Source organism: Typopeltis vanoorti, chromosome 13 (assembly GCF_054136105.1).
Source record: "Typopeltis vanoorti isolate ZY-2024b chromosome 13, IOZ_Tvanoo_1.0, whole genome shotgun sequence".
In the NCBI taxonomy this organism is placed as follows: Eukaryota; Metazoa; Arthropoda; class Arachnida; order Uropygi; family Thelyphonidae; genus Typopeltis; species Typopeltis vanoorti.
Genome location: NC_143561.1, coordinates 42,303,835 through 42,327,434, shown reverse-complemented (window position 1 = coordinate 42,327,434; position 23,600 = coordinate 42,303,835). Strand labels below are relative to the sequence as shown.

Below are 23,600 nucleotides of genomic sequence, written 5' to 3'. Positions count from 1 at the left end.
GTTCATTCCATAGACCTGCTATCATCTTAGTCACTCGCCTCTGGATCCTCTCAACCTCCTCCCCATCAAGAAGGAACCGAGGTGACCAAATCTGGGCACAGTAGCCGAGATGAGGTCTTATCAGGGCTCGGTACAGAGGTACAATAACTTGTTTTTCTCTGCTCGTCAAGGTATTTTTCAACAACCAAGTGAGTTGATGAGCTGATTTAGCTACTTTCGCAATGTGCCCCCTAAACTTCATCTCCCTATCCACCAACACTCCCAAGTCCCTGGCCTCATCAATCTCTTGGAGTACAGTTCCACCAATGTGGTATACTGCTGCTAATCTTTTCACTCCGAAATGCATAACCTTACATTTTGTCACATTAAATTGACATCCATTCTCCTTAGTCCAGAACTCCAATCTATCTAAGTCATCTTGCAAGACTTTGACATCTTCTGCATTCACTATCGCCCTACCCAACTTTGCATCATCAGCGAACAAATGAACTGTCCCACTTAGACCATTCCCTATATCGTTAATGAACAGATTAAACAGCAGTGGTCCAAGAACAGAACCCTGTGGCACACCACTAGTCACAGGCCGTTTTTTGGACTCTACTCCTGAATAAACTACTCTTTGATATCTCTCCATCAACCACCCAGCTATCCATCTCACCAACCCTATATCCATTCCCATATGTTGTAGTTTACGGATTAGAATTCCATGTGGTATCCTGTCAAACGCCTTTGCCAGGTCCAGCAGTATCACTGTAAACCCATTTCCCTTATCCAGTTCAGCCGTCACCTTGTTATAAAACTTGAGCAAGTTACTGAGGCATGATCTACCCTTCACAAAGCCATGCTGTCCTCTGTACAGTATCTCATTTTCATCAATCCATTCCTGTATTTTTCCCTTGACTACTTTCTCCAAGACCTTGACAACGACTCCTGATATGCTGATCGGTCGGTAATTTGCAACCATAGTCTTGGATCCTCCTTTATGCAGTGGAACTATTTTCCCCTCTTTCCACGCCTTCGGGACTAAGCCAGACCTGAGACTCAGATTAAACAACATGGTCAAGGGCACTGATAATTCATTAGCCGCTTCATGCAAGACCCGTGCCAGTATACCATCCAATCCTACAGATGTATTCACATTAAGGTTCTGTAATAGACTATTCACCTCCACTTCATTCATCACAATTCCCATATAAACTAATGGTTCCTTCATTTTTTCAACGTCACCACCTGGATGATATACTTTTGCAAAGTGCGCGCTCAGTAACTCCACTATATCGACTGGTTCAGTGAACTCTTTACCATCGTCATTCCTTAAAATCATTTTGCCATGTACAGTTTTTTTCTTGCTTGCAGCATATTGAAAGAACTGTTTGGGATTATCTTTTGCTTGCATAGCTAGTTTCCTTTCATAATCGGCTTTTGCTGTTTTTACGACACTCGTTACCCTTCTAGCCTGTACTTTATACTGTTCGTGTGCCTGCAGGTCACCCCTTTCTTTAAATTCCCTCCATAGTTGTTTCTTTTTTTGCAGCTCAAGCTTAATGGTGTTATTCATCCATTTAACCCCTCCTTGTTTCACTATTCGGACCTTAGGTATACAATCAGCCATAACCTCCTGCAAATGCTCTTTGATCACTTCCCATGCTCTATCGACGTCCAGCCCTTGCAGTTGTACATGCCATGGCACTGATCCAAGCAATCTCCTAAGCTTGTCATACTTGCCAGCATGGTAATTCCACATATACCCTGTCTTAATCACAAATTTCACACCTTTAGCCACCTCCCAGGTCAAGACCTTATGATCACTCTCACCAATAGGTGGCAACATGGTCATATTCATTACAGTCAAATTCTCAGATACTATTACCAGGTCAAGCACTCTCACACCCCTAGTATTTTCAATTACATGCTGTTTCAGATAGTTATCCCTTAATAATTGAATAAAATCCATTTCCTTCCTCACATGTGTCCTCTCCTCCTTCCAATCAATGTTACCATAGTTGAAATCCCCCATAATAATTACCCTCCTTCCACTCATTTCATCAATTTGTTTATGCATACTATCTCTATCATCTATTCCATCACCTGGTCTATAGCAGCACCCAACTGTATATTTTGTTCTGCCAGTCTCAATCTCACACCAAATAGCCTCAAATGAGCTTTTTTCACTATCCTGCAATACTTCAATTCCCCTTGGCTGCAGTTCATCAGCTATCATCAACAACACCCCTCCCCCAATTTTATTCTCTCTGTCCCTCCTAAACATACTATAACCTACACATTCTATCCCACTAACTATATCATCTTCCGTCAGCCATGTTTCACTAATGCCAATAACCTGTGGCCAGGAAGAGCCAATCAAGGCCAAAAATTCTTCCTTCTTGTTCCTAATACTCCTGGCATTAGTATACATGAATTGCAGTGTTCCCTTTGTCCCACCCCTATCTTGATGCGTTATTCTAAATATCCCATTCCCATTTTTTGTCCTTATTGCTGGCTCAGGTACATTATATACATTTTTACACTCAACTGTCTCACTGATGTCTGGATATCCACTTCCCCCCCTCCTTGGTAGTTCTAGTTTCCCTGGTTCTGCACATCCATTTTCACTTCATTCAGCAACACTTTTTCCAGTCTCCGCACACCAAGTCCATTCAAATGCAGTCCATCCATCTTGTATAAGTCCTTTCGCCCATCAAACTCATTCCACACGTCCACAAATTCCACACCGTCCGCATAACCTGCGCATAATATCATTTGCGATTATGGCCCTCCTTCTAAACTCCTCTCTGTCATACCGCGGTAACAGACTCACCATTCTAACTCTGTCACTCTTTTCTTTCGCTACCTTTAACAATACTTTCAAGTCCTCTCTCATAAAAAATTTATCACCTTTCAATTCATTCGTACCAGCCACAATTGTTATTTCTTTCACCCTCTGTTTTTGCACTCTAATGCTCTCACTTACATCCTTAAATTTCGCACCCGGCAAGTATTGTTGGATTTGATGAGAGTGGTAACCATTTAATTCCATTAAAATTTTGTTAGGGAGAAGTTTTTATCATCAACTTGATTCCATTTAATGGAATGAAATGGTTACAACCTCATCAAACTTCTTTGTACAAATTCCAGCCTGTTCTCTGTTCTTGATGGCTTTAATGTCTGGCTGAAATGGAATAAATATATCATGTAGAGTGCATCTATAATGTACATTTGCATGAACACATGAGATGAAATCAATCAAAGCAGTGTAGCATAAGTTTTCCGTCTGGTGTACAAAAAGGCCGTGCCTGACCCCAAGAGTATCTGTTTGTGAAAAGAAAATTTCCTAACGACTGTAAGTGTTTTGAAACAACATAGCGGTGGGAAGCAGCCAATATTGGAAGAGAAGGTCGAGGGGATTTGCGAGACCTGAAATTCTGGAACGTGCTGACGAGAATCCAGATTTGCTTTTCAGATGAAGCCGCTTTTTATGTCAGTGGAAAAGTGAATGTCAGGATATGGGGGAGTGAAAATCCTCACTGTATCATGGAAAACGTATGTGACAGTCCCAATGTAAATGTCTGGTGTGGTATAATGCAAAACACTATCATTGGCCCATTTTTTTTTCAATATTGACCAAATGATTTACCTCAACATGCTGGAAAATTTCACCTTTCCACAACTTGAAGATTTGCAACTGCATATCCTCTTTCAATAGGATAGTGCCCTGCCACACTGGCATTTGGAGGTCCGTGCAACTCTTGATAGGGTCTTCCCTCAGCAGTGGATCAGACGTGGAGGACCGATTCCCTAGCCACCATGATCACTGGACCTTACTCCACTTGATTTTTTCTTGTTTCTTGAGTCTACACAACTTTTTTTTTCTTCCAATTACTATTGAACCAAAAATGATATTTTACAAAGACATCAACTCTTAAGAAACCAACTAGATACTACATCTATCTGATGATCTGTTCAATATATTATAAGTTATATATATATGTGCAATTTATTTTACACTGTTATGATTAACCTTTTCTTCAGTTAAAGCATAGCACTATTGTTGGCTATTTAACATCACGTGGCTCATTCTATTTCGAATAAATCAGTTGTTTGCATTCTACCTTGTAACAACTGATTTTTAAGCCACTGACAATAGTCTGTTAATTTCAGATTGAAATATATGTCATTATATTTAATAAATAATATTTTTATCTTGTGTTTTTGTGTATATATTGTATATTCTCATTTGTACAATTTTGACACCATGGTCCATACACTTAAGTACTGTATTAATAACGTTGAAACTAAGGAGGTCCAAAGACCTCCCATGATCACCATAATCGATATTCTAGTTCTGATATTGCCTTAATCGGCCATCTCTGGACTCTCTCTCAAGAGCAGTATAATCTTGGCAATCCAGTCTGAGTCAACAGACTCATCTTGGTGGCCCACTCAACCAGCACATGTCTGTCATAATGAGCTTTGAAGTTATTTACACTACCAGCATTCAAAATGCACTCGAGCAATGCATTCCACTCATCAACAACTCTCCATGCAAAAAATCCACTCCTCACAGTCTTATTTATACAACTTCCAGGGATGGCCTCTTATTCTTCCCATCTTGACATCCATTCTTTTTTATATTTCTTTCTGTATTAATCTGATAAAATCCCTTAACTAACTTGAAGATCTCTATAATATATCTCCTCTTTTCTTCCTATCCACTAACTTCTGATACCACTTTGGTCGTGTTTTTGGACCTTCTCTAGTGTTTCCATATCATAATGATAATCACCAAATCTGAACACAATAGCCCATATGACCAATGCCTTATATAGAGGCACCACCACCACCTCCTTAATTCTACATGTTAATGTACGAGGTAGGTTCCAAAAGTTTCTGCCCTGACATACAAAATTCATGCCAATTTTAAAATGCTGTGCGTGACAGATAGCACCATCTATGGGGAGCTTAGTGTACCAGTTTCAACTCTCTACCTACGTCATTCATTTAGAGGCAATTGTTTGACTAACACATAGCACATTAAGTGGCTGTAAATGTTAAAAATTGAGTACCACACTGTTATAAAGTTTTTCACCAAAGAAGGGCTTTCTCCAGGTGCTATTAAACAGCAATTTGATGGTGTTTATGGCGAAGCTTCTCCTTCATATTCCACTGGGAAAGAATGGGCTAAACAATTTTGCCTAGGAAGAGAGCATTGAAGATGATCCTCGTGATGGTCAGCCTGTGGAAGTGATGACTGGGGATAGTGCCTTTCTTGTGAGGAGGAACTGTTCAATGACAGATAACTGAAGTTCAAAGAAATCTTAGCAAGGTTGGGACTTTCTATAACAACCATCTTTCACATCATTCACGAGAAGCTTCACATGACGAAAGTGGGTGCCCCAACTTCTCTCTTCAGTTCAGAAGGACATCGTGTGACCTGTTCCCTCAAATTTTTAGAGCTTTGCAAAGGGAATCAGAGAGAAGTGCTGGAATCTGTTGTCACCGGGGATGAGACCATGGTCCTTTATTATGATTTTCTTTCCAAAATGGAATCCATGGAGTGGCACAGACTAGGTAAAGCACCACCAAGAAAAGCCAAGGTCACTCAGTCCACCAAGAAGATCGAGGCAACAATCTTTTGGTATTGCCAGGGAATTCTCTTGATTGACTTCAAAGAAACAAATACCACCGTGAAGCATAATATTATGCATATTATCTTATCCTGTACAAATTGCACGATGCCATAAAGGAAAAGAGGTGAGGAATGCTCAGTTATGATGTTTACCTGCTTCATGACAATGCTCCAGCTATTGTTGTGAAGGACTGTGGCTTCCAGGAGATTGAACACATTTATATTAATAAATGTGTTCAATTTATTATAATACCCTACAGCCCAGATCTAGCACCCATTCCTCTTCTTGAAACTGAAGAAAGACCTTCGAGGAAGAAATTTGCAGATGATAGTGAGGTGAAAGATGCAGTTTTAGGCCATTTTGCTGACAATTTTTTCAAGGAATTCCAAGATGTGAAAAGTGTGTTGAAGTAAAGGGAGATTATGTTGAAAAGTGACAGAGTTGTTTTCCCTTACCTCTAAAAGTTAGTCAGGCCTGAAACTTACGGAACCACCTGCGTACTTTTTATCATAGCAGCAATATGATGTGCAGTCTTTATAATACTTGCAGTGTGTCCTATATATACCTAATATACCTAAAATAGTTCTTCTTTATTTTTTGATGTATCATAAATCAACTTATGATTAATTGTTGAGTTCTATGTAAAAAAAATTGTATAAACAGGACTAATCCGTAGGTAACATTATACTGTAAAGCAGTTTTCATTTGTTTTTCATTTCCTGTTCATTTTATTCACACTTTATTCAAAAAAAACTTTTTTGGAAAGGCGCCGAACATTAATCGCACACACAAGAAAAATACTAGGCGCTGGCTCTGGGTATAGATATATTTATCTGTTAAAGTTTTTATATCTGCAGAAGTATGTTTCTTGGAGAAACAAAAACCTGATATTATGGCGTAACATAAGTTTTTGTATAGCTTCTTGTTTAACTTGCCTGTGTAATCCTTGTATATTTAATGATGCAATGCAGAAAGGTGATTTTGGATGAGCCTGATGAATTCTTCAGTCTGTGAAGGAGCATTTTTGTAGTCTGCTTCTTGTAAATTGTTTTCTAGTTTATTACAGTTGCTTACATTATTTCAGTTTTATGCCTACCATTGTTGATTTGTAAGCTAGTTATTTTCTTTTCATGTAGATGATAATCGTACCAAGAAAACTTTGTGTATCTCTTGCTTTTCCTTTATTAGCATGAGATCGTTCCTCATAGTCCATAAACACTTTGGTGAGGAGTCTTCATTTGACAATCCACAACCATCTCCATCTTTGTATTTTTTATCATTTCTTCTTCTTTTAGATTTGGTTCCTTTTTTTAGTACATCTTTTAATTTTTTTTTGTTTATCCTCATTTTTTTTGTTAATTCAGCTTTTCTTTTTGATGATCCTGTCTGCATATTAAGTTCTTTCAGATGCCTTACTTGCTTTTCTGTTTCTTCTCCAGTTTCTCCTTATATAACAGTTTCATTGGTTTGAATTTCATCTTGTATCTGTTCAGTTGTTATGCTAAGTTCATTATTGGTAATTTCAACTAATGTTGTTCCATCCATATTTGACTCGGAAAGTTACTCCTGCAGTTCTGGAATTTTGGGGCTGATTTTGACACACGCTTCTTGTGATTTTATAGTTTGTTTCAAAGTATTATCTTTACTAGCCCTAATTGGAAGATCTAGGAACTCTTCTTTATGCCTCTTTGATATATGTGCTATTCTAATTGGTTCTACCAGTACTCTTGCCAAAAGTTCTGAAAGGTGGTAATGCGATGTTTTCTGGACTTTTGCATTTCTGACATGATTTGATGCGCTGATTAGCAATATTTCCAATCTCCATACAGTTGAAACATTTAGCTTTGGTCAGTTGCCACCCAAGCGATTGTATAAAACACAACATGGGGCACTGCCTCTATACTCCAGGATAGTTCATTGGGGGGGGGGGGGGGTGGGGGGGGGGGGGGGTGGGGGGGGGGGGGGGTGGGGGGGGGGGGGGGTGGGGGGGGGGGGGGGTGGGGGGGGGGGGGGGTGGGGGGGGGGGGGGGTGGGGGGGGGGGGGGGTGGGGGGGGGGGGGGGTGGGGGGGGGGGGGGGTGGGGGGGGGGGGGGGTGGGGGGGGGGGGGGGTGGGGGGGGGGGGGGGTGGGGGGGGGGGGGGGTGGGGGGGGGGGGGGGTGGGGGGGGGGGGGGGTGGGGGGGGGGGGGGGTGGGGGGGGGGGGGGGTGGGGGGGGGGGGGGGTGGGGGGGGGGGGGGGTGGGGGGGGGGGGGGGTGGGGGGGGGGGGGGGTGGGGGGGGGGGGGGGTGGGGGGGGGGGGGGGTGGGGGGGGGGGGGGGTGGGGGGGGGGGGGGGTGGGGGGGGGGGGGGGTGGGGGGGGGGGGGGGTGGGGGGGGGGGGGGGTGGGGGGGGGGGGGGGTGGGGGGGGGGGGGGGTTTTCTTTAAATTCCCTCCATAGTTGTTTCTTTTTTTGCAGCTCAAGCTTAATGGTGTTATTCATCCATTTAACCCCTCCTTGTTTCACTATTCGGACCTTAGGTATACAATCAGCCATAACCTCCTGCAAATGCTCTTTGATCACTTCCCATGCTCTATCGACGTCCAGCCCTTGCAGTTGTACATGCCATGGCACTGATCCAAGCAATCTCCTAAGCTTGTCATACTTGCCAGCATGGTAATTCCACATATACCCTGTCTTAATCACAAATTTCACACCTTTAGCCACCTCCCAGGTCAAGACCTTATGATCACTCTCACCAATAGGTGGCAACATGGTCATATTCATTACAGTCAAATTCTCAGATACTATTACCAGGTCAAGCACTCTCACACCCCTAGTATTTTCAATTACATGCTGTTTCAGATAGTTATCCCTTAATAATTGAATAAAATCCATTTCCTTCCTCACATGTGTCCTCTCCTCCTTCCAATCAATGTTACCATAGTTGAAATCCCCCATAATAATTACCCTCCTTCCACTCATTTCATCAATTTGTTTATGCATACTATCTCTATCATCTATTCCATCACCTGGTCTATAGCAGCACCCAACTGTATATTTTGTTCTGCCAGTCTCAATCTCACACCAAATAGCCTCAAATGAGCTTTTTTCACTATCCTGCAATACTTCAATTCCCCTTGGCTGCAGTTCATCAGCTATCATCAACAACACCCCTCCCCCAATTTTATTCTCTCTGTCCCTCCTAAACATACTATAACCTACACATTCTATCCCACTAACTATATCATCTTCCGTCAGCCATGTTTCACTAATGCCAATAACCTGTGGCCAGGAAGAGCCAATCAAGGCCAAAAATTCTTCCTTCTTGTTCCTAATACTCCTGGCATTAGTATACATGAATTGCAGTGTTCCCTTTGTCCCACCCCTATCTTGATGCGTTATTCTAAATATCCCATTCCCATTTTTTGTCCTTATTGCTGGCTCAGGTACATTATATACATTTTTACACTCAACTGTCTCACTGATGTCTGGATATCCACTTCCCCCCCTCCTTGGTAGTTCTAGTTTCCCTGGTTCTGCACATCCATTTTCACTTCATTCAGCAACACTTTTTCCAGTCTCCGCACACCAAGTCCATTCAAATGCAGTCCATCCATCTTGTATAAGTCCTTTCGCCCATCAAACTCATTCCACACGTCCACAAATTCCACACCGTCCGCATAACCTGCGCATAATATCATTTGCGATTATGGCCCTCCTTCTAAACTCCTCTCTGTCATACCGCGGTAACAGACTCACCATTCTAACTCTGTCACTCTTTTCTTTCGCTACCTTTAACAATACTTTCAAGTCCTCTCTCATAAAAAATTTATCACCTTTCAATTCATTCGTACCAGCCACAATTGTTATTTCTTTCACCCTCTGTTTTTGCACTCTAATGCTCTCACTTACATCCTTAAATTTCGCACCCGGCAAGTATTGTTGGATTTGATGAGAGTGGTAACCATTTAATTCCATTAAAATTTTGTTAGGGAGAAGTTTTTATCATCAACTTGATTCCATTTAATGGAATGAAATGGTTACAACCTCATCAAACTTCTTTGTACAAATTCCAGCCTGTTCTCTGTTCTTGATGGCTTTAATGTCTGGCTGAAATGGAATAAATATATCATGTAGAGTGCATCTATAATGTACATTTGCATGAACACATGAGATGAAATCAATCAAAGCAGTGTAGCATAAGTTTTCCGTCTGGTGTACAAAAAGGCCGTGCCTGACCCCAAGAGTATCTGTTTGTGAAAAGAAAATTTCCTAACGACTGTAAGTGTTTTGAAACAACATAGCGGTGGGAAGCAGCCAATATTGGAAGAGAAGGTCGAGGGGATTTGCGAGACCTGAAATTCTGGAACGTGCTGACGAGAATCCAGATTTGCTTTTCAGATGAAGCCGCTTTTTATGTCAGTGGAAAAGTGAATGTCAGGATATGGGGGAGTGAAAATCCTCACTGTATCATGGAAAACGTATGTGACAGTCCCAATGTAAATGTCTGGTGTGGTATAATGCAAAACACTATCATTGGCCCATTTTTTTTTCAATATTGACCAAATGATTTACCTCAACATGCTGGAAAATTTCACCTTTCCACAACTTGAAGATTTGCAACTGCATATCCTCTTTCAATAGGATAGTGCCCTGCCACACTGGCATTTGGAGGTCCGTGCAACTCTTGATAGGGTCTTCCCTCAGCAGTGGATCAGACGTGGAGGACCGATTCCCTAGCCACCATGATCACTGGACCTTACTCCACTTGATTTTTTCTTGTTTCTTGAGTCTACACAACTTTTTTTTTCTTCCAATTACTATTGAACCAAAAATGATATTTTACAAAGACATCAACTCTTAAGAAACCAACTAGATACTACATCTATCTGATGATCTGTTCAATATATTATAAGTTATATATATATGTGCAATTTATTTTACACTGTTATGATTAACCTTTTCTTCAGTTAAAGCATAGCACTATTGTTGGCTATTTAACATCACGTGGCTCATTCTATTTCGAATAAATCAGTTGTTTGCATTCTACCTTGTAACAACTGATTTTTAAGCCACTGACAATAGTCTGTTAATTTCAGATTGAAATATATGTCATTATATTTAATAAATAATATTTTTATCTTGTGTTTTTGTGTATATATTGTATATTCTCATTTGTACAATTTTGACACCATGGTCCATACACTTAAGTACTGTATTAATAACGTTGAAACTAAGGAGGTCCAAAGACCTCCCATGATCACCATAATCGATATTCTAGTTCTGATATTGCCTTAATCGGCCATCTCTGGACTCTCTCTCAAGAGCAGTATAATCTTGGCAATCCAGTCTGAGTCAACAGACTCATCTTGGTGGCCCACTCAACCAGCACATGTCTGTCATAATGAGCTTTGAAGTTATTTACACTACCAGCATTCAAAATGCACTCGAGCAATGCATTCCACTCATCAACAACTCTCCATGCAAAAAATCCACTCCTCACAGTCTTATTTATACAACTTCCAGGGATGGCCTCTTATTCTTCCCATCTTGACATCCATTCTTTTTTATATTTCTTTCTGTATTAATCTGATAAAATCCCTTAACTAACTTGAAGATCTCTATAATATATCTCCTCTTTTCTTCCTATCCACTAACTTCTGATACCACTTTGGTCGTGTTTTTGGACCTTCTCTAGTGTTTCCATATCATAATGATAATCACCAAATCTGAACACAATAGCCCATATGACCAATGCCTTATATAGAGGCACCACCACCACCTCCTTAATTCTACATGTTAATGTACGAGGTAGGTTCCAAAAGTTTCTGCCCTGACATACAAAATTCATGCCAATTTTAAAATGCTGTGCGTGACAGATAGCACCATCTATGGGGAGCTTAGTGTACCAGTTTCAACTCTCTACCTACGTCATTCATTTAGAGGCAATTGTTTGACTAACACATAGCACATTAAGTGGCTGTAAATGTTAAAAATTGAGTACCACACTGTTATAAAGTTTTTCACCAAAGAAGGGCTTTCTCCAGGTGCTATTAAACAGCAATTTGATGGTGTTTATGGCGAAGCTTCTCCTTCATATTCCACTGGGAAAGAATGGGCTAAACAATTTTGCCTAGGAAGAGAGCATTGAAGATGATCCTCGTGATGGTCAGCCTGTGGAAGTGATGACTGGGGATAGTGCCTTTCTTGTGAGGAGGAACTGTTCAATGACAGATAACTGAAGTTCAAAGAAATCTTAGCAAGGTTGGGACTTTCTATAACAACCATCTTTCACATCATTCACGAGAAGCTTCACATGACGAAAGTGGGTGCCCCAACTTCTCTCTTCAGTTCAGAAGGACATCGTGTGACCTGTTCCCTCAAATTTTTAGAGCTTTGCAAAGGGAATCAGAGAGAAGTGCTGGAATCTGTTGTCACCGGGGATGAGACCATGGTCCTTTATTATGATTTTCTTTCCAAAATGGAATCCATGGAGTGGCACAGACTAGGTAAAGCACCACCAAGAAAAGCCAAGGTCACTCAGTCCACCAAGAAGATCGAGGCAACAATCTTTTGGTATTGCCAGGGAATTCTCTTGATTGACTTCAAAGAAACAAATACCACCGTGAAGCATAATATTATGCATATTATCTTATCCTGTACAAATTGCACGATGCCATAAAGGAAAAGAGGTGAGGAATGCTCAGTTATGATGTTTACCTGCTTCATGACAATGCTCCAGCTATTGTTGTGAAGGACTGTGGCTTCCAGGAGATTGAACACATTTATATTAATAAATGTGTTCAATTTATTATAATACCCTACAGCCCAGATCTAGCACCCATTCCTCTTCTTGAAACTGAAGAAAGACCTTCGAGGAAGAAATTTGCAGATGATAGTGAGGTGAAAGATGCAGTTTTAGGCCATTTTGCTGACAATTTTTTCAAGGAATTCCAAGATGTGAAAAGTGTGTTGAAGTAAAGGGAGATTATGTTGAAAAGTGACAGAGTTGTTTTCCCTTACCTCTAAAAGTTAGTCAGGCCTGAAACTTACGGAACCACCTGCGTACTTTTTATCATAGCAGCAATATGATGTGCAGTCTTTATAATACTTGCAGTGTGTCCTATATATACCTAATATACCTAAAATAGTTCTTCTTTATTTTTTGATGTATCATAAATCAACTTATGATTAATTGTTGAGTTCTATGTAAAAAAAATTGTATAAACAGGACTAATCCGTAGGTAACATTATACTGTAAAGCAGTTTTCATTTGTTTTTCATTTCCTGTTCATTTTATTCACACTTTATTCAAAAAAAACTTTTTTGGAAAGGCGCCGAACATTAATCGCACACACAAGAAAAATACTAGGCGCTGGCTCTGGGTATAGATATATTTATCTGTTAAAGTTTTTATATCTGCAGAAGTATGTTTCTTGGAGAAACAAAAACCTGATATTATGGCGTAACATAAGTTTTTGTATAGCTTCTTGTTTAACTTGCCTGTGTAATCCTTGTATATTTAATGATGCAATGCAGAAAGGTGATTTTGGATGAGCCTGATGAATTCTTCAGTCTGTGAAGGAGCATTTTTGTAGTCTGCTTCTTGTAAATTGTTTTCTAGTTTATTACAGTTGCTTACATTATTTCAGTTTTATGCCTACCATTGTTGATTTGTAAGCTAGTTATTTTCTTTTCATGTAGATGATAATCGTACCAAGAAAACTTTGTGTATCTCTTGCTTTTCCTTTATTAGCATGAGATCGTTCCTCATAGTCCATAAACACTTTGGTGAGGAGTCTTCATTTGACAATCCACAACCATCTCCATCTTTGTATTTTTTATCATTTCTTCTTCTTTTAGATTTGGTTCCTTTTTTTAGTACATCTTTTAATTTTTTTTTGTTTATCCTCATTTTTTTTGTTAATTCAGCTTTTCTTTTTGATGATCCTGTCTGCATATTAAGTTCTTTCAGATGCCTTACTTGCTTTTCTGTTTCTTCTCCAGTTTCTCCTTATATAACAGTTTCATTGGTTTGAATTTCATCTTGTATCTGTTCAGTTGTTATGCTAAGTTCATTATTGGTAATTTCAACTAATGTTGTTCCATCCATATTTGACTCGGAAAGTTACTCCTGCAGTTCTGGAATTTTGGGGCTGATTTTGACACACGCTTCTTGTGATTTTATAGTTTGTTTCAAAGTATTATCTTTACTAGCCCTAATTGGAAGATCTAGGAACTCTTCTTTATGCCTCTTTGATATATGTGCTATTCTAATTGGTTCTACCAGTACTCTTGCCAAAAGTTCTGAAAGGTGGTAATGCGATGTTTTCTGGACTTTTGCATTTCTGACATGATTTGATGCGCTGATTAGCAATATTTCCAATCTCCATACAGTTGAAACATTTAGCTTTGGTCAGTTGCCACCCAAGCGATTGTATAAAACACAACATGGGGCACTGCCTCTATACTCCAGGATAGTTCACCATAACTCGAGCTGTACCCATGTTGACAAAATTTGGTACAGGCATCTTCATATCCATAGTGAAGGTGACCTTACTAAAAAACCAGTTTGGATCTCCATCTGATGTATATCCTTTCGTATGTTACTAATTTTACTCCATTTTGAGAATATCTGGATAAGAATTTCATTACTGTTCTCTATATACAGCAAAACTTTGCTTAATGTGAATTCGATGTGTGTGTGTGTGTGATAATCAGTTAGTGCGATTGAGTGAAATGATACTATTTCCCACTTTAAGTGAGTGATTAATCAGTTAATGCGATTTCTTTATGTCATCATGCGAAATTTTTTGTTGCCCATCTGCGGCGAGCAGAAAAACTGGAAGTCATTAAGAGACATGAAAGTGCCACTAGTAATACAACGACTGTGCAATACCTGGGATACAGCCAGTCTACAGTTTGGGTTATGTTAAATAGGAGCAAAGAATACAAAGAACAAAAAAAGTTGCTACTGGTTCTTTAAACATGCAGATTACCCAAAATAGAAGCCATTTAACGATCGAGATGGAGCGCCTTCTATCACTCTGGATTGAGGATTATAACCAAAGAAGAATACCTCTTAAAAGTACAAGGAATATTATTATTATTACTATTATTCAGGCCTCCATGGAGTCAAAAGACTCATCATGGGAGGTCCTTCCTAAGAACATAAAGTCTGTCAAGACTCATCGAGGGGAGGTCCCCCCCTTAAGAAACAAAGTCTATCATACCACTCCTTAAACTCATTGACCGTTCTCGCTCTCACCACTCCATCGGGCAATGCATTCCATGGTTCAACCACTCTCCATGCAAAGAAACCACTCCTCACCCTCTTGCTCACAGTTTCCTTTCGTAACTTCCAGGGATGGCCTCTTGTCATCACTCCCTCCCGCTGTTCAACCAAGCAAAAGAACTCCCCAGTGTCAACCCTGTAACCACCTCTTAACAGTTTAAAAGTCTCAATCATATCACCTCTCCTTCTTCTATCCACCAAACTCTGCAGTCCACATTCCCTCAGCCGATCCTCATAACCAAAATTGTACAGTCCTGAAACCATATTTGTCATCCGCTCTGTACCCTTTCCACAGTTAATTTATCCCCTTCAAATCCTGGGGACCAAATCTAAGAACAATAGTCTAAGTGTGGTCTGATCAGAGACTTATACAACGGAATGATAACCCTTTTATCTCTGCTTGTCAGCGTCCTTCTCATAATTGCAGCAATCCTCTGTGTTACCTTCACCACCTTTGCAATATGTCCCCTAAACTTCAGGTTTCTATCAATCATCAACCCCAGATCTCTTGTCTACTTCCTCCAGTATAACTCCTTCCATAGTGTATGCAGCATCCCATCGATGTTTCCCAAACCTCAAGACCTTACATTTTGCTGCATTAAACTGACATCCCCATTCATTTGCCCATCTATCTAGCTTATTCAAATCCTCTTGCAGGGGTGCCGCATCTGCACTATTACTAATAATCCTTCCCAGCTTTGCATCATCTGCAAACAACTGAACATCCCCCCCTGCAATCTACTGACAATGTCATTGATATAAAGGTTAAACAATATAGGTCCCAGTACTGAGCCCTGTGGGACCCCCACTTGTAACCATCTGCCTCCTTGAAACTGCTCCACCATACACAACTCTCTGATACCTATCAGACAGCCAATCCTGAATCCAGTTGACCAATCTGACATCCAGACCCATGTGCTGCAACTTAAATATCAGCTTATCATGTGGCACCCTGTCAAATGCCTTTGCTAAGTCTAAGAAAATTGCAGTATATGCCTTTCCCCCTTATCTAATGTTCTTGTAACTTTATTATAAAAGCTAGCATATTGCTAAAACAAGAGCGTCCCTTCACAAATCCATGTTGACTCTCACAGATAACATTACCCTCATCTTCCCAATGCTGTATACAGTCCCTCACTACTTCAATATTTGAACATATTCAATATTCAAGCAAAAGCTCTCAATATTTTTACCTCATTGAAAGATACCAAATTTCAAGAGGATTGTGAAAGCTTTACTGTGAGTTTAGGATGGTTTGACTGTTTTAAAAATCAAGCTGGAATGCATAACTTAAGAATAACCAAGGAATCTGCTAGTGCTGATAAAGATTCTGTAGCCAAGTTTCCTGAAGAATTGCAAAGGATAATTTAGGAGGGTGATTATGACAATTGGCAGATATTCAACGTTGAACGAAACTGGTCTCTTTTGGAAATGTGTGCCAACAAAATCTTTCCTAGCTAAAACTAAAGTATCTCAACCAGGATATCTAGTATCTAAAGATCATCTTTTATTTTTATTTTTACGTTGTTATTAGGAAGCAATGCATAGGCTTTAAACTGAAGTCTATGTTAGGTCATCATGTGCAAAATCCAAGATCTAACATTATTGAAGAAATCAGCACAATTGGAAAAGAACTTGGATTTAATGAACTGGATAAAAATGGATATGTGAAAACTTGCTCAATTCCCATTCAGAACAGTTGATCTCTTTCAACCAGAAGAACAGCATTCATATGAAAAGAAGATAAGAAGTGCAAACAAGAAGATAATGTTATGACTAAGAAGCTAACTGCAAAAGAAAGTGAGCTAGTTTTCAATCGCATTGAGTATGCTAAGGAAATTTTGTTTGATGCTGATCTTGATATGGAACGAAACTTCGAAGTCTGTCGAAATTTTGATAAAGCAATCACCAGATGTCACAGATTGCATGATCAGGATGAAAAAAGTCGAGCATGATTCAAACATCTTTACTTAAATTTTTTTTTTTTTTTTTTGTAAAAAAGTAGCTCAATCAAATGTTTAGACATTAAATAAAAATTTAAGCAATTGATTTTTATTAACTTTGATTTTATACTCTAATATAGCTTATAGTGTAATTTTATTTCCAAATTTATGCTAACTGATGGATGAATTATAATTATTGTTTACTGTATTTGCTTAACACAATTTCGCTTACCTCACATTAATTGATGGATTAATTAATTGCATTAAGCAAGGTTTTCCTGTATTCCATTGGAAATCTCTCAATTTTTACTGTTTTAACCTGGCTTCCCACCATTACAGGAATTACTGTACTACCTTCAAATGTAAAATCCTGTAGTAGTTTATTCCTTGTTTCTACATCTTTAATTACAATTAAATATTTCCCTATCTTTTGAAACCTTAGTCACCTGCCTCACTTCTTCATATCTGGAATTTCAATTGCTAGAGTTTGCACCCTTGAGGAATTGGTACCAATCTCTTAGGGGAGGGGGGGGGAGACTAAAACCTCTGCATTTGATTATAAGAAAAATTGTTCAGTCGTAAGATGGAAAATTAAATCTTGTGATATAGAAACAATTCTACACTACAAGTAAATGCTGTATTTGAGCTACTATAAAATGGTGGCCATGATACAGCCAAAAATAAGCCTGTAATGCAGATATCAACTGCACTACCCAACCATCTTAATATTTACTTTAAAAATCCAATGCTAGTGGTTGGGGTGGGGGGGAAACTACTGCTAGCACCAGTAGTATAAAATATCAAAGTGAAAAACTAAGAAAAAAAAACCAAAGTACTTATTATGTCAAAATCTGAGGTCTCATCAGCCACCCCAGAAGAGATACCAAGGTTGAAGTAATGCTGAAGTCATATATTACTCATGTACAAGGAGTCAAAAGGTGTCACGCCTTAGTATTAAAATACTCTGGATTAGAGATAGATGTTACAGTAATTTTTAATTGCCTTTATATTGAAATATGATTATTTGGAATAATCCTAAGCTTCAAAAGATTTGGTTATTGTTTCTAAAAATTTATTAAAAATTTTAAATATTTATTTTAGGTTCAATTATAGTGGTTTTATATGTTCAAGGATTTGACTACCAAGGAATACAATCCATATTTAGCAGGGATTGAAATTATTTCATAACTTCTGGAAAAAACCAATAAATCAAAACAGACAATAAAATGGCAGAAGGAGTAAAAGAAAAACCTCAAAAGGTTAGTTCTATAAGCGTTGAAAAGCAGAAACGTATTTTTAAGATCATTGTAATTGGTGATTCCAATGTAGGAAAGACTTGCTTGACATTTCGTTTTTGTGGTGGCAAATTTCCTAATAAGACTGAAGCTACAATTGGAGTAGATTTTAGAGAAAGAACTGTAGAAGTTGATGGAGAACAGATAAAAGTAAGTTTTTTTTTTTTTTTTGTATTTAAAAAAATATATATTATTCATTGTCATGCCTGTGTACACTAATTCAACTTGGATAGTGCTTAACACTCTATTCTTATCCTAATTTTCGTCAGTATTCATTCAGATCTGTTCAAACTGAATTGGTATTTCTTAGCATTATTCTAGGCCTCATTGGAGTCACTCATGCTACATTTCACAGTATTCATTCTACCATGCTTTGAACACATTCAGCAAAGTATGTATTCATCTCTTGCTCTGGTTGTTCCACTCATTCATGAAATCACCTTTTCATCATCATCATGCTCACAAAATGCTTATAAGCTAATTTCTTTCAGATCTAGATAGATCATTGCTCTTTTGTGTGTGTGTGTGTGTGTGTGTGTGTGTGTGTGTGTTTGTACACACATACACTTATATATATATACACACACATATACACTGCTTGGAAAGAAGTCAACGGATGCCATAGTGTGAGGAATAAACAGCCATGGCACCCACCTAACATGTAGGACTTCCTTTCGTTGCGATGACTGCAGCAACGTACTGGGTAAACTTTCCACAAGCGTATGATAGTGATCAATGGTATGATGAAAATACACTATCCTTCAGTTCTATTCACTTAAAAAAAATTATCCCTGAAGAGCTTCAAATTTCTCAAAGAGTGTGCAGCCTGTGACCTGCAGGTTGCTGACTCTCCCCCTCCCACCTAGACACACCTTTAGAAGGTCAAAAATTCCTTTCTGCTCATCCACAACTTCTTCAATAAGCGAGTGATGAAAATGATGGGTATGCCATCTGGTCCGTCTATCATGAAAAGTTAAGAATTTTTCTCTTTCTGCTTATAAGCTAATGCCAAAAAAAATCATTGTCATTCCCACATGATATTTACATTAAAAAAAAAACAGTTTCTGGCCTTTATTGATCCTCTTCTTCATCATGAAATATTGATGGCAACTTTCTCTTTCCTGTATCAAAGACTGTAGCTTAAATTCGTTCACTCACCACTCTATAATCATATATATATATATATATCTCTTCTTTGGTGCATCAATCGAAGATTGTATATAATTTTTAATATGGAAAGCATAAAGGTCTAGTGTGCTGTTTATGTGAGAATCACAAACAATTTATGTTTTATATGATTTTTAAATACAGCCATATAATACACACAGAAATCAGAAAAAGTAGTCACTTGGGAAATTATTAATATTAACAAATCATATTACAATCATATGATTTGCAAAACCGAGACATTCAGTAGATTGGCAACACTGTATCCATTATAAATATGGGCAAAAAAAGTTATGAATTATTAATAGAAAACTTGTCTATATCGGTGTCCTAAATGCGGTAGTTTCATCCGTTTTACATCGCACATGTAAAACGGATGACACTCAGAAAACAGAAACAGCAACTCATGACAAATGACAATGTTCAATTGGATTCATTGACACAATAACCAATCACAGCCACTGATTTCTAGGTGCTGTTGTCACAGTGCCCACTCTGCCTCGCCTTCTGGACAGTTTAAAATAACTGAAATGCTAAGAATTTGACCGCTGCACCATCTATGTCTGTTTAAACTCAATGGTATATGTATTTGTGACCACACATCTGGGCTAGTAATGAAAATGTGATGTTTACTCGTAGAAAGTGTCCTCTTCATGAAGCATTAGTATATTGTGTTTAATTTTAGGAATCACGCGAAGCCAGGAAACAATTAGGGGAGTCTTAACTGGAATAAATGCAAAAATATAATATCTGTAATATTGCTATTCCTAGCACACCCTGAATATTTGCCCCTTATATATATATATATAGGTATACACACTGCTTGGAAAAAAAGTCAACAGATACCATAATGTGAAAAAACAAACAGCCAATGTGCCCACCTTAATAAGATCTAGGACCTCGTTTTGACACAATGACTGCAACAACCCTAATGGGTATACTTCCCCCAAGCCTATGATACAATGGGAATTTTGAATCATTCTTCCTGTAGGCATCTAATGAGGTCTTCTGGACTGTTCTGGATTGTTCACCCGACACTCCAGTTTATCTAAGAGATGTTCTGTAGAGTTGAGATCAGCTCTATAGTGGCAAGTTAAGTGTCCTGAAGTTCATGTCACAAACCATGCAGTTACAGTAGCAGCTTTATGATACGGTGCATTGTCTTGCTGAAAGAGACAATGGTCAGTTCCATAGAAATACCACAAATTAGGAAGCATTGCATTCTGCAGAATGTTCAGATACCTACATTCATGTTTGGTGAGTGTGTTAAGTCATTCACTTGAAGTTGACTCTGTGCTTTCATCTCAGTATGGTATCATTGATTGTTGACCTAGGATGGCCCAATTTGTCAAACAGATAGGCCTGCAATGTAGCATCCCATCACAATGCCTTTTTCAAACTCTGTCAGTTCCCTTCTAGCAGTAATTTTACCTGACACATTTGCATTGACTTCAGAGCATCATATTCCTACAATTTTTAGCGGCTACAAACATGTGACTCGTTACATGGTGTGCAATCCATGGGGGGGGGTTACTTCTTCCCAAGCAGTGTATGTTTGATTTTAGTCGCCAACTAGAGGAACTTTGTCTTGGCCTCTTGCAGTTGATTCCATGTTAGACAATTTCTGGCAACAAGAAAGAAGGCCTTCTCCACCCAAGAAGTAAATATTTTTTAATCCCCATATATTATAAACTTTACAGAAACAGTATTTCAGTCAAAAATAGGAATTTACAGTTTATGCTATTAGACTGTGCTGGAGTTGTTCTTTCCTTGAGCAATATTGGTAGTACTATATCACTTGCTTTGGCTGATTCTGTTTATCAAATATTCTTTATTAATTGTCATTAATTAATTACTTAAAATATCTAGTGAAATTATTCAAATTAAGTGGATATTAAATCCAACATTATTTCATAGTCGAATATAGAAACTATATTCGACTATGTTGGGGGGGGGGGGGGTAAGGGTGAAAGCTGTATAACTGAGAGGAGACCTCCACATAGCCTTTAACAGAATGCAGAGAATCGACCAGGGCTTCTGACCTAATGCCCAATCCTCACCTTCTCGTGGTGCACCCTGTTGGGTATCTACTTGGATACTGAACAAATGAGGATGGGCTGGCAATTTGGGATTTAGCCAACCAAATTGTATTCCTATTGGTTAAACCAAAATACAAAATGATGCTACATGACAAATTTCATGCCAGCTGGGGCGTTGCCCAGTTAAACAAGGCCCCTGTTGTTTTCGCCAGGGAACCAGGGTGAACAGCAAAAAGTCAACTACTGGAACAAATCTGAAAACACACCCCAACTCAACATCACCAGAGTTAAAGATCGGTACTATCAACATAGGAAGCCTGAATGGCAAAGAAATGGAGCTAGCAGAGGAATTAGATAAGTACCAGATCGATTATAATAGGGGTGACTGAAACAAAAAAAAAGACAAAAACTGGTGAAATCTTTCCGAGCAATAAATACAAAATGTTATATTCAGGCAAGCGACAATCAAGGAAAAGAAGGAGTAGCCATAGTATTCAACACAAAATGCGAGGCTCATCTTCTTGAATGGCAGGCAGTTTCAAGTAGAGTGATTTGGGCAAATATCAGAATGGGGAAACTGGACAATGAGACTTGTTTGTGCCTATGGTCCCACAGAAGGTTCTACTAAGGTAGAAGTGGAAGAATTTTTTGAGGCTCTAGAGAAAGCTACAAACACAATGAAAAAGGAAAAGTTGATCCTTGTTGGGGATCTAAATAGCAGAGTAGGAAATGATTGTCAGCCATACAAAAATATTTTGGGAAAATTTGGAGAAAAGAGCAAAGCTAATAATAATGGCAAATATCTGTTGGATTTCTGCTCAGTACATGGACTGGTTATTACTAACATCATGTTTCAACATAAAAATGTGCACAAATTCACATGGAGAGAAGAGGCAAGGAATAAGAAAAGTCTCATTGACTATGTTATTGTTGATAGTGATGTTTTCTCCCTTGTGCAGGATACCAGAGTGTACAGAGGATTTGAAATTGGAAGTGATCACTATTTAGTCTTGAGCAGGATAAAATTGAATTTCATATTGAAAAGAATGAGATGTAAGAAAGTTTTAAAGTGAATAAAAGTTGAGCAGCTCTCAGATGTGAACTGTAGACTAAAATACAGAAAGATTATTGAAGAAAAAATGAAAGAGTTTGAGAACAGGAACCAAACCTTGGAGATTCAGTGGCGTACCTTGAAGAAAACCCTGATTGATTCAGCTAGAGATGCATGTGGTGAAGTTGTCTGCAAGGATAGAAAATCAGAACTCCATGGTGGACACTAGAAGTTAAAGAGGCAGTGAAGGAAAAGAAGAAAGCATATCAAAAGTTCCTGTCAAATATGTTAGCTTGTGTTCTTAGAGAATACAGAGACAAATGTAAGAAAGCTAAACAGTGTGTAAAACTAGCTAAACAAAAGTCATGGAAGGACTTTGGCAAGAACATAGAAAATAAATATCAAGAAGGTGGCAAAATATTCTGGAGGTTGTTGAAGAAGCTTAGGAATGGGGGAAAGAGTGCTGTAAAAGGAGTTAGAGATGATAAAGGTGAAATGAAAACGGAAGAAAAAGATATCCTTGAAGTATGGAGTAATTACTTTGAAAATTTGCTAAATGAAACAAGTAGTGATGACAGCACTGTGATAAACACTGACCAGGCATGCTGTCAGGAATACATATCCATACATGAAGTAGAAAAATCCATCAAAGGCTTGAAATGTGGAAAGGCAGCAGGAGCAGATGATATTCGACCAGAAATGCTGAAGTATGGTGGTATAAAAGTCTTACAGAGGCTGCACTTCATAGTTCAGAAAGCCTGGACAGAGGGACGAATTCCCAATGATTGGAGTAGAGCTCTCATAGTACCCATATATAAAAAGTGAAATAAAACTGAATGTGAGAATTACAGAGGTATATCCCTATTGAGTGTTCCTGGCAAGATCTATGCAAGTATACTTGAGAAACGGTTGAGAAGCATTGTGGAAGAAAAGCTTGGTGAAGAACAAGCTGGATTCAGGTCAAATAGAGGCTGTCAGGATCAGATCTTCACTTTACGACAAATAATTGGGAAACCATGGGAACATAACAAAGATCTGTATTTAAGTTTTGTCGATTTGGAAAAGGCATATGACAAGGTGCCAAGAGAGAAGCTATTCACTACTCTACAGTTATATGGTGTCAATGGGGAATTATATCAAGCAATACCTAGTCTTTATTTCAGTTGTAAGTCAGCAGTTAGAATTGAAGGAAGTACAGGAAAA

At 38.7% G+C, this 23,600-nt stretch overlaps 1 protein-coding gene across 1 annotated transcript in view; it reads left to right on the top strand.

The window, feature by feature from the left end:
* Nucleotides 1-23,600, top strand: part of LOC150100090 (ras-related protein Rab-33B-like) — a 52,135-nt gene that overhangs the window by 6,016 nt on the left and 22,519 nt on the right. Inside the window, exon 2 of the mRNA XM_090402341.1 lies at nucleotides 17,947-18,290. Within this exon, the coding sequence (XP_090258467.1) occupies nucleotides 18,072-18,290 (219 nt within the window). The 5' untranslated portion in view covers nucleotides 17,947-18,071. The remainder of the gene's footprint in view (nucleotides 1-17,946; nucleotides 18,291-23,600) is intronic.